Below are 12,337 nucleotides of genomic sequence, written 5' to 3'. Positions count from 1 at the left end.
TAATCCAGTACCTGAAGCATCAGTGAATACCACATATGGTTCCTCACTATTAGGAACAGTGAGAACAGGCGCCGAAGTTAATCTTTCCTTCAATTCTCTAAAAGCTTCTTCGCAACTATCATCCCACATAAACTTTACTTCTTTTCTTGTTAACTTCGTCAAAGGCATAGCAATTCGTGAGAAATTCTCTACAAAGCGACGGTAGTAGCCTGCCAACCCAAGAAAACTTCGAACTTCAGTGACATTCTTTGGTCTTTCCCACTGTAGAATAGAGTCTATCTTTGCAGGATCAACGGTGATACCATCTTGAGAAATTACATGGCCCAAGAACTTGACTTCAGTCATCCAAAATTCACACTTCTCTTTCTTAGCGTATAATTGATGATCTCTCAATGTCTGTAATACTGTTGTCAAGTGTTCAGCATGATCCTCACGTGTCTTAGAATACACCAAGATGTCATCAATAAATACCACCACAAACTTATCCAAGAAAGGTCTAAAGACTCTATTCATAAGATCCATAAATGCAGCAGGTGCATTCGTTAACCCAAATGGCATTACCAAAAACTCAAAGTGTCCATACCGTGTCCTGAAAGCAGTCTTAGGGATATCTTCTTCCCTAATCCTCAATTGATGGTAGCCTGACCTCAGATCAATCTTTGAAAAGAACTTTGAACCACCAAGTTGATCAAATAATTCATCAATCCTTGGTAGAGGATATTTGTTTTTAATTGTCATCTGATTCAGCTTTCTATAGTCGACACAAAGTCGCAAAGTCCCATCAGATTTCTTGGCAAACAAGACTGGAGCTCCCCATGGGGAAGTACTATGTCTGATGTAGCCCTTATCCATTAACTCCCCTAATTGTTTTTTCAATTCAACCAACTCTGCAGGTGCCATGCGATAAGGTGTAATAGAGACTGGTTGAGCTCCGGGAATCAAATCAATGCAAAACTCGATCTCCCTATCAGGTGGTAACCCTGGTAAATCCTCTGGAAACACATCCGGAAAACCACTAACCACTGATATCCAAGGGAACTGGTCTAAATTCCTAGACTCATCATCGATCGCAAACAGATTCCCATAACACTCTAAGTTTCTCTTTCCACCTAAACATGCCCTTAAGATAGGATTTTGTCTCACTGCACTCATGTTGGCTCGATAAACAATGAAATCACCACTAGGGGTTAAAAGAGTCACTCTTTTACGTGAACAATCCACAATAGCTTGGTATTTAGACAACCAATCCATACCAAGAATTACATCAAATTGCCCCATAGGCAACACTAATAAGTTTCCAGACAACTTGTGTCCCTCGAACACAATACAAACTGACCTACATATGGTGGATACCTCACCATGTCCCCCCATAGGTACACTCAAATGCAATGCAGGACTAAAAGTTTCCCAACTCAAACCCAACATACTAGCAAACATCAAAGATATAAAGGAATGCGATGCACCCGTATCAAATAACACATGAGCCCAAGAGTGTGAGATAAGAACCATACCATCGACAACTCCCTGGTCAGCACCGCCCTGCACATCATCAACCCCAAGAGCGTAGGCTTGAGCGGATGACTTTGCTTTTGCCTTGCCCCTTCCCTGACTAGGGTAGCTTGTACTTGCACCAGACCCTCCACCTTGATTGTACCCTCTTTGACTCCCACTAGGAGCAGGAGTTTGGAAACCTTGTGAGTACCCCATGTTGAACCCTGAACCTTGTGGCCTGAACTGATGTTGATACTGAGACTGCTGGCCCGATTGGGGTGTGAAACCATAGGATGAAGACTGAGACTGGTTTGTCCTGGGCTGTCCATGAAAAGGAGTAGACTCTACATAGCTCCCTATGGGTCCTCCATGAGATGCTTGAAATCTTTGTTGTCGTTGCGGGCAATCTTTCTTCTTGTGACCTTGTTGACCACAACTGAAACACCCGTATGGTCCACTACGAGTCTTTCCAGATGAACCACTACTAGTGCTACCCCCACTAAATTGTTGTCCTTGGGACCACTGTCCTTGATTCTTCTTGGTCATCTTTCGGTCATTTCCTCTTCCTCTGCTTGTGTTCTTCTTCTCATTCCCTTCTACATGAGCCTCAGTTCGCAAGGCTGCTGTCACACACTCAGTCAAGTTGTTAAAGGTCAAAGGGGCTATTGGACCACGTATCGCAGGCCTCAAACGACGCATGAACTGTTCAATCACCAAGGGTTGATCAACAACACCAGGATATGCATAAGAGGATAGCTCTACAAACTTCATGTAAAATTCATTCACAGTCATATCCCCTTGTCTTAGACCATCAAATACTCCAATAAGAGCCCTCCTGTGAGATGGACTAAAATATTGTTCCCTGAAAACTTCCTCAAATTCTCGCCAAGTCATCCCATCAGTTTCCATTGTCCTGGACAAGGTCTCCCACCAATCTGCTGCACCACCCTCTAACTTGGACACAGCGAAAGTAACTTGGTATTCCTCAGGTGTTCCTATTGTGTTGAAATTTTTCTTTATCTGCCTCAACCACCTTTCAGCTACCATGGGATCTTGTCCACCCTCAAACTCAGGCACTTGGATTCGATGAAAGATCTGAAAATGATGACTTTGTCGAGCGGCAGGATCCATTTGTTGAGCGGGAATAGCTCTTAAGGCTTCGAGAAGGGCGTTCATAGGGAATTCAGCTTGTGGAGGTTGGACATTAGCTTGAGGGGCGTCTTCTCCAACCGTTCTCCTTGTCTTCTTTCCTTTTGGAGGCATTTTCTTAGGTCTGAGAACCAAAAGCTAATCAGTTAGTGAGGATTGGATGCTAATAATATAAATATGCCTTATACATATAAATACCAAGATATTTATTACTATTATTATTTAAAATAAATCTAAACTATTTGGTGACACACTCCGAGGTAATTAAACCCGGTGCTTTGATACCATTTTTCTATCACGACCCGAGCCCTAGGCTGTGGCAGATGTGTAATATCCATAACTTGGGTGGTCAAAGGTCACACTTTGACCCTTGTAAGAAAATAAAGCTTATAAATGATCCTTTTATTTATATTACAAAATACTAATTTAAAAGAATGGATTAACTCCTATATTAATAAAAATATATTAGTAATAAAATCAGGACCACTCATCAATATAAAAGAACAGTAATATTCCCACAGTTATGTAATCACCAAATAGATAGATTTAATAAGTCAATAAAATACCAAAATAATACCTAGCATCCATCATTTCTCATTTCTAACTAGTACATAGCTAATTTAAGTCATCCAGACCATCCATTTGTTCTTAAATACAAAATCAGTCTCATTAGAAGGTGAAAGAGTAAAATATGACTAAACTAATAACGACATTCCTTTCCCAACGGTACCATCCTCATCCACTAGCATCAAACTGAGTTCCTGGAATGGGAGAAAATAGGGGGTGAGCTTATAAAGCCCAGTAGGAAAACAACTAATATCAAAGGACCCTTGGTTTAATAAAATTCCTGCATGGTTAGCTTTATAAAAATAAAATGTCTCATCAACAGTATGAATATGTACAAATAAAATAGAGAGAGACCACAAATAATCACAAATCAAACGTCAAATGCATATCACACCGTCCACTAGACCCCTAGCTCTCAATACCAAATCATAGAAAACGACATCCAAAACCGGGTAGTCGCATCTGATATCCACCATAAATAACGGGGCTCAGATTTAATTCACTCCCTGTACAGATTCTAGGTCTTTCACCTACAGGTGAGTGCACACCTGATCTACCTATGATGACACAGAGACTAGGTCGTGAAACAACAATATGCATCGAACATGATCAACATGGCTCTCATCAATATAACCAAAGCAGGCAAATAATAAGCATAACAAAAGAACATATTCCTTTTTATTTTCTAGAAAATTCGGCAGCATAACAGCTGTATTTTGAATAAACCCAAAAATCATAACCTGCATAAATATTTGCATACAAAAATATATTTGGCACTCGGTGCCCCAGAACAGTCCAGAAAATATGCAGATTAAGTTTTCAATTTTTCAAACAATTTTGTAAATCGTAAAAAAATTAGAATATGTCTAATGTTCTACAACGCATATAAAAATCAAGTCCAAAAATCAAGTTGAGTCCCTACCTCTCCCGAGTTGTTAAACTTTTTCCAAAAGACGATCTTAAGCTCTCAAGTCCCGAGCTCCCATTGTTTAGTCCAAACTTACATATTACTCTCACCTATACCATCAAATGATTAAATAATTATCATCATCGCATTCTACATTCAAAACCGAGTCCAACGACATATAATATGACTATATTTAAAATTTGGGATTCCGAAACCTCACCTAAGCGGTGCACATTAACAATCGGTGGCGGTAAAAATTGGTGTACCGGAAATGTCGCCGAAAATAGGAGTAGTATATATCAAAACGACCACCTCGACGAGTAGATCACACTCATGCCGACCGTTTGTCAAAACGGTACACGAGGTCACCGGAAAGTCGCCGGAAAGGGGCGGAGCTACAAAAATGTCACCGGAAAAAGTTGCGAACCGGGAAAAATGGTTTAGTGTAGGTTGTTCTCCTCGACGAGCTGAGTGTAGTGGTGAAAACCTCTCGTCAAACGGACGCCGGAGGTGACCGGAAAACCCGTTCAAAGTTTGAAACCCCAAACTTTGACTCGCGATCCTAAGCTAACGGCGGCGAGAGGAGCGGCGCCGCTTGGGGTGTGAGGTCGCCGGCACTAGGAGGTCGAAGTAGTCCGGCGCGTGAGGTCGGGCGGTGGCCGGAGGTGGGTCGCCGGAGTGTGGTGGTTATGGAGGTTTATGGGTTATTTTTTTTATCTTTTTTTTGTATTTGAAGAGAGAGAAGGAAAGAATGATAAATATATAGACAGAGAGAGAGAGAGAGAAAACGTAATCTGTATATAATTTAATTTTTTTTTTATATATACATATATATATTATTTTATTATTATTTTATATATATATATATATAAACCCATTTGACTCGGTCAAACCGAGTCTTTTCAGTAATTTTAATACATTTTTAAAAAGTATACACACTCATCTCAATTTTTTTTTACATCACACCGTTAGTTGGTTGAGCTCAAGAGTAGTATCATCAAGACCTACTTTTTCAAGATCATCATTTTAATATATAGAAATCATATATTTCTTTGTTGAATCCAGAAAAAATGATCGAAATCAAAAATAACATTTTAGTTTCTTTTATATTTTGTTAACGAAAAAGTAATCAAACTATAAAATTAAACAAACTTTAATAGATTATAAATTATTTTGTAATTTCATATTTAAAAGTTACCTTGTAGTATTCTAAATAAGTTTATTTTATTGAAACTGTTTTGATAAATTCCTAAAAGAACTTATAAAGAAACCAAATAGTATCTTAATCAATATTAGAATTGTTAATATTAAAAAAATTGACTCTACTAATTTTGATATTAAGTATACTTTATCATAACTCTGTAATTTTATCATATATATTTAAAGGTAGCGAAAGTTACTAAAAGAGTGTGAAGCTATCTTAAATAACAATACATGGTAACTTTTAAATATGAAAATAATAACTAATAATAAAATATAATAATTTGTGTAGTTGGTTGGTTAATCTTACTTATATTACCAGTTTATTTAGTCTTTGGTTAAAAGAAATGGTAGTGATGTCTAACCATTACGTATGAGGTGTCTGCTATATATTGCAATTAAAAATTGGGTTTTAAAGATTTTAATTTAATAATTTTTGTAAAATATCACTAATCATTAACAAAAAAGTTACCTCACAGTGGTATTGGTATTACTGATGCTTAATATCAATGCTAAAATATATAGATATAAATAAATAAAAAATTATACTTTTTATTTGGATCATTTTTTTTTTATGATAGTAAATATTTATGTTTTTTACATATCAAAATGATTGTATCAAAAAGTAAGTTGCGACAGTATTTTTTTTTATTTAGTGTAACTAATATATATTTTTTTTTTTTTTTTGAAAGATGAATAGGAAAGAGAATATATATGTATTTAATAAAAAGACAAAAAAAAAAAGAATTCAGCAAAAAAAAAAAAACTTGAAACTGAAAAGGGAGGGTCAGTTCGGTGGGCTTTATTTTTGAGGTTCGGTATAAATGTCTTGATAATTGTGTATTATTTTCTCTGATACTATTTGTATAATTATTTTACAATATCCGTATAAAACTAAAAAATCCCCTTAAATAAACAATTGTTATTCATTGAATAAGCCCAAATCTAATACAGCAAAGAACTATCCAACCAACTCAAGTTTTAATAGAACCAATAAAATTTAATATAAGCCCAAATAAGAAGTCTAACATGATATATATTTTCTGCTTTGGGCCTAAGCCCTCACGGATTTGTTTTTGGGCATCTTCCTAAAAAATTCCAATGGAGATAGTGTTCATACTTATATACCCAAAGATTCTTTTTATTTTTAATTAATGTGGGACTTTAATTGTACACCTAACATTGTTTACCGTTAGTCACAATTTTTTTATTTTTAGCCACAAGGTTTGTTGTGAATAAAAGTAAATTTTTTATTGTGTAAGTGGGACTTTGCATTTCTCAAATGCAACAAAGAGACTTCATACGAACTTTTAAAATACATATATTAATATTATTTGGTTATTGAAAGTAAAGTTTTATATAGTGACCCAATTTAAGTATTAAAGGGCAGTAGAACAAACCATATGAACAGAATGATATGCTAAGACACTCTTTCGGAGAAAAAGAAGAAAAAAAAATAGAAAATCAAATGTTTACGCCAAATGTTTGATTAAATTTTAGTAATAAAACTGGCTTGCACGCAACTATATATACGACCAAACTAAGCATTACGCAATGTCATTCCCGATCATAGAGAAGTACAACTACTATCTCTTTTAATTGTTAAAAAAAATGGCTCTCTCACAATAATATATACAACTATTATAGGTCGCTCACAACTTGTGCATGAATAACAGAAAAATTAAGTATTAATTATTTAAAATTATTTAATTAGTTTAATGAAAGGAAGAAAAAAAATCAAAATATGTTATTATCTGTCAAATATTGTGTGCAATGTGATCCAAATAATAATATAATGGAAATATTAATAATTAATTAATTAATGTCCAACAATAAGACAACAATTTTTATTTGATACCATATAATTATAGCTTTGGCAAGGCACTTATAATAATAAATATGTATCTGGTACACATATAATTAACTCAATTAAGGATAAAACTAATTGCAAATGTACAAATTAATAGCCATGAACTTGCACATTTATCATAGCATTATTATTAGGGCATAGTGGTGCCTAACACCACTTAAAGATGACATATTATCTAGCAATATTTTTTATAGTTAATCACATCAATAACATTATAACATTGAGAAAAGTACTAATTACTAGTAGTTCTTAGCAATTTTTTTTTTTTTCAGGAAACATGTTTTGTGTGAAAGCTAACTCTCAATTCTCATGGATAAAAATGTGAATAAATTAAAAAAAAAAAAAAAAAAAAAAAAAAAAAAAGATCTACATTGTGTCATGTGTGAAGTAAAAGGCGTAAAACCATCTCAAACAAAGTAACGCATAGTTATGAAAGAGAAGGAATGAGGAAGCAAATGGACAGGCAAACGTAGGAGGAGGATGTTGTAGTAATATTATTTATATATAATCTATTTGGTGGAGTATATGCTTTAAGGAGATTCCAACCATAAAGGTTTTGCCTTATAAATAGTAAGCTTGCAATTAGTAGGAACTTCATTCTCATTTTAAAACACACCACCTTATAGAAATACTACAAAAAATTCTTTATTATACGATATAATAAGTTGTTGATATATTGTAATATTAAATTCAATTAATATTACAATGGCATACAACAGCTCAATATTGTTGATCTTCAAGCTATTAATCTTACAATATCTCTCCGTCCTTTGTGTTTCACAGGATAACTTTGATTTCTTCTACTTTGTCCAACAAGTGAGCATATATACTAATGATCATAATTATTATTTATATATGACATAATTATCTTGTTGCATACATATCATTAAAACTAATTAATAATGTCTTTTTTAAAAAAATAATTAATATTAATTAATAATAACTTCAAATCTCGCTTCTGGCTATTTTTCGATCTGCCCCCACTACTTGATTTTACTTTTTTTTTTCTCTTAATTTTACTATTGTTAAATAGTACCATAGCTAATTTCTACATATAAGCAAATATGATACTCATTTTAGTGAACAATGAATAATAAAAACATCTATATTATTAATAAATATGCAGTGGCCAGGAGCATATTGTGATACAAAGCAACATAGATGTTGCTACCCAAAAACAGGAAAGCCAGCAGCAGATTTTGGAATTCATGGGATGTGGCCAAACTACAACGATGGTTCATGGCCATCAAACTGTGATCCCGACAGCGTCTTCTCTGTTCATGAGGTATTATATATAAAGATGATAAATATGCCCGGTTTTGGCGCAAGTTATTATATTTATAAATTATAGTTATAAATAACCATGTTATGTACATATTAAATATTTATAAAATGTTTATATTATTATACATAGATATCAGACTTGATGGGCCGTCTCCAAAAGGAATGGCCCTCTCTAAGCTGCCCCAGCAGCAATGGAAACAGATTCTGGTCTCACGAATGGGAAAAACATGGGACTTGTTCCGAGCAACAACTAGACCAGCATGATTACTTCGAAGCAGGTCTCAAGCTCAAGGAAAAGGCCAACCTACTTAATGTCCTCAGAACTGCTGGTGTGTATATATATAATTTATCATTAATAATGTATAATGTTAATTAGTTTTTGTAAATTGTGGTATAATGATCAATTGATTAAATAATTTGATGTTATTACAGGTATTGAGCCAAATGACAATTTTTACAGCTTGGAGAAAATCGAAGATGCTATAACAGAGGGAATTGGGCATGCCCCAGGAATAGAGTGCAACAAGGATTCAGAGGGTAACAGTCAACTTTACCAAGTTTATTTGTGCGTCGACACCTCTGGATCGGACTTCATTGACTGTCCCAAGCTTCCAAGAGGAAGATGTGCCACAAATGTTCAGTTCGCCAAATTTTAACAACACCATTTCAACACTACTTTCTACTTTTACTTGCTTCTCTACTACTTTTCTTCTTATCAAATAAAAACGTTTTTATTTTATTTAATGATTTTGATTACATAGAATCAATATTTTTTATTAGCCTCTTCTTAAATTATACTGTTGTTTTCGTTAACTTGGATCTTGACCTGACTGGTGTGTAATGGGCTCAACTTCTTTTGGGTTTATCAAACCAAACAGGGAGTTTTACTTAGCTTAGCCCTATGAAAAAAAATAATAAATAAATTTTGATATATATGGGTACAATTTTAATGGATATTACCCTGAGTGATATTAGAAAATTTTGAAATTTTATGATTAAATTTTCTATTTAATTAGAAAATTTTTTCATTTTTACATTATATGGGTTGAGATTGTTCCATTAGCTGAAAAAAAAATAATAAAAAAAAAGTTTTTCGACAAAAAAGTGATAAAAAAAGTTGAATTAGACTTAAATATTTTTCATATGTAAATATATTTTTGATTTAGTGTAAAAAGAGGTATTTTTTGATATAGTGTAAAAAGAGGTATTTTTTGATATTTTTTTTAATTAAGTAGTTAAATTAAGCATAGAAATTCAAATTTCTCTTTTATTATTCCCTATCGGACCAAAATCTAATGGTTTGATATTTTTAAAATTAATATTTATAGTTAAATTTATTTATTACCCATTAATAGGTAATATCCATTAAGAAGTATTCAATATATATATAACATGCAAATTTAATTGCACACATAACAAAAAAAAAGGAAAATTTTATCTACACCCCGGAAATTCTAAAGACACCCTAATTTAATAATTTTTATTTTATATAAAAATTCATGTGTACTAAGCTTTCTTAACTTTTTCTTCCAATTCATATTCTTGAAAAATATACATATCAAATAAAAATAAATTATATTTTAAATATTATGACAAAAAAATTAAAATAAAAAATTATATGAAATTTTCTTAGGAAAAAATAAAAAATATATATGCATCAGTTAGAAAAAATTATGAAAATGAAATCAAAATAATATTGAAATTAACATAAAATAATGTGAAAAAATTAAAAAAAAAAATATTAAGAGTAATTTTTAAAAATTACTTAAGTTTATATTTTTTTTCAATAATAGGATGTATATATCATTTTATGGTGTACAAATAGAACTAAAAAAAAAACCTTAAAAATATGAGATAAAATTATCATAAAAAAGAAGAAATACCATAGAAAACTTAAAAACGCATACATAAATTTTTCTTCTATATAATCAAAACTAATTTCTTGATGAAAAAACCGGTTCTTGATGAAGAAATTAGTTTCTTAATCAAAAAACACTAGCAAAAAATCTTATTTTTAGTCACAACAAAACTTGTGACTAAAAGTAAAAAAATTGTGACTAATTATAAATTATCATTCTTACGCTATGATTAAAAAATCTGTGGCTAAAAATATTAGTCAGGAAAATCACAATTTGTTGTGACTAAATGTATTTTTAGTCACAATACTTGTAGTGACTAAAACTAAATTAGTGATAATTTGTATCTAAATACTACGTTTAGCCACAAATAATTTTTTATTGTAACTAAAAGTCACATTTAGTCACAAAAAAGATTTTATTGTAACTAAAAGGTTGTCACTAAAAATGGCATTTTTTTGTTCCTACAAATATCAAAATTCGCCACGGTCCTAAAAAGGATTTTTTTAAGGGACCGTCGCTAAAAAATTAAGTAACCATTTAAAGCCGTTGGGAAAAATTTAGTATTTCCGACGGTTTAAAATCGTAGTAAACAAAATAGGCGATATTTTTTAATAAAATGAGAATTTTTAGGAGAGCCTTATAAACCGTCGGGTATAGCATAATAAAAAAAAAATTATGACGATCTCCCATCGATGTCCCTCTCATCTCTGTCTCATACGTCGGACCACCACCACCTCTCTCTCTCTCTCTCTCTCTCTCTCTCTCTCTCTCTCTCTCTCTCTCTCTCTCTCTCTCTCTCTCTCTCTCTCGTGATGCTCGGTATAAATACATTTATTTATTTATATAATTTTTTATTGATTATATATATTTATTTTGTTATTGTATAAATTTAATGTGTTTTAAAGGTAGTTGTTATTGTAATAAAATTAATTTGTTATTTAATTTTAATTTAGGTAAAATTATAAGACTAATGCAGGAAAAAAATTGGGGAAATTGTAGAAAAATCTGTATTTTTTTCTCTTTTTTTTTTTTTACATTCCCGACGATTTAAAATCATCAGGAAGTCCACATATTTTGCCCGTTTTGCGACGGTCGTCTAGGCAACGGTTATAGAAACCGATGGGAATACTTAAAATGACTGTTTAAAAACGTCGGGAAAAACAATTTGTGTAGTATGTGGAACCAATATATGGAATGTGATATATTTGGCTTCTCTAGTTTTTTTTTTTTTTTTTGAGAAAATATCTGCTATTATAAATTAAATGAGTCATTCACAACAACAGAGAAAATGGCAGGAGAGATTTCCTCTAACCAAATACAATCATTATCCAACGCTAAAAGTGTTGGGTTTTATGCCCTAAATAAAACTCTTTACAATCTGATTAGTTATCAATATAAGAAATTAGAAGTGATTGATGTTTGCATGAATTCTACATGCTAATGGTTTAATATGTTAATTATGTTTATTACATTCACACACACAAAATCAGTTAAATCCAGATCATATGTTTATTCACAATTACAGTATCGTCAACACAGTGGAATGTGATTGTGTTCATATGAATCAAAAGTATTGGTCCCTGTTTCATCAGTGTTATTGGATTTACACTAATGTGATAATCAGCGATGATGTGTACTTACACTTGGAGTAAGTGTTATGTTCTTTCCAGGACATTAGTAAAGTATACTAGTTTCGAATGTATGGAGTATACATTGGACTGGACCGATATTGCAACTAAGTTAAGATATTACAAACTTACCGTTATACATATCTTTCCAAGTCAATATCAGTTGTTGATCTTAAGATTAAAAGAATCTAAATCCTGATATGCTTGGGCTCAACTCAGGAGTGCTATTCATGTTCTTTAATTTATTAGTTAAGCCTACTTTGTGCTCAGGGTGATACGTATATTTTGGGAACATGATAGTATGATTGAGTGGGAGTGCTGAACATAAATATGGAATCTATAGCTTCTACTGGTGTATAGAAGTCAAGTGATGATTCCCTTC

General features: G+C 32.4%; 1 protein-coding gene across 1 annotated transcript; it reads left to right on the top strand.

Annotated features, from left to right (window-relative positions):
- Positions 1-7,650: 7,650 nt before the first annotated feature.
- LOC115698752 (ribonuclease 3) lies at positions 7,651-9,399 on the top strand. Its single transcript, XM_030625919.2, has 4 exons — positions 7,651-8,000; positions 8,311-8,469; positions 8,599-8,797; positions 8,901-9,399. The coding sequence occupies exons 1-4, from the start codon at positions 7,890-7,892 to the stop codon at positions 9,122-9,124; spliced, it is 693 nt and encodes a 230-aa protein (XP_030481779.1). The 5' UTR covers positions 7,651-7,889; the 3' UTR covers positions 9,125-9,399.
- The last annotated feature ends 2,938 nt before the right edge of the window (positions 9,400-12,337 follow it).

The sequence above is a fragment of the Cannabis sativa genome, chromosome 8 (genome assembly GCF_029168945.1).
Source record: "Cannabis sativa cultivar Pink pepper isolate KNU-18-1 chromosome 8, ASM2916894v1, whole genome shotgun sequence".
Taxonomy (NCBI): domain Eukaryota; kingdom Viridiplantae; phylum Streptophyta; class Magnoliopsida; order Rosales; family Cannabaceae; genus Cannabis; species Cannabis sativa.
Note: the sequence above shows the minus strand (reverse complement) of the source record. Positions and strands in the feature narration are given on the sequence as shown.

Coding starts and splice junctions, on each gene's coding strand:
- LOC115698752 (XM_030625919.2), top strand. CDS start 7,890: ATGGCATACAACAGCTCAATATTGTTGATCTTCAAGCTATTAATCTTA. Junction 8,001..8,310: donor TCTTCTACTTTGTCCAACAA/GTGAGCATATAT, acceptor ATAAATATGCAG/TGGCCAGGAGCATATTGTGA. Junction 8,798..8,900: donor TAATGTCCTCAGAACTGCTG/GTGTGTATATAT, acceptor ATGTTATTACAG/GTATTGAGCCAAATGACAAT.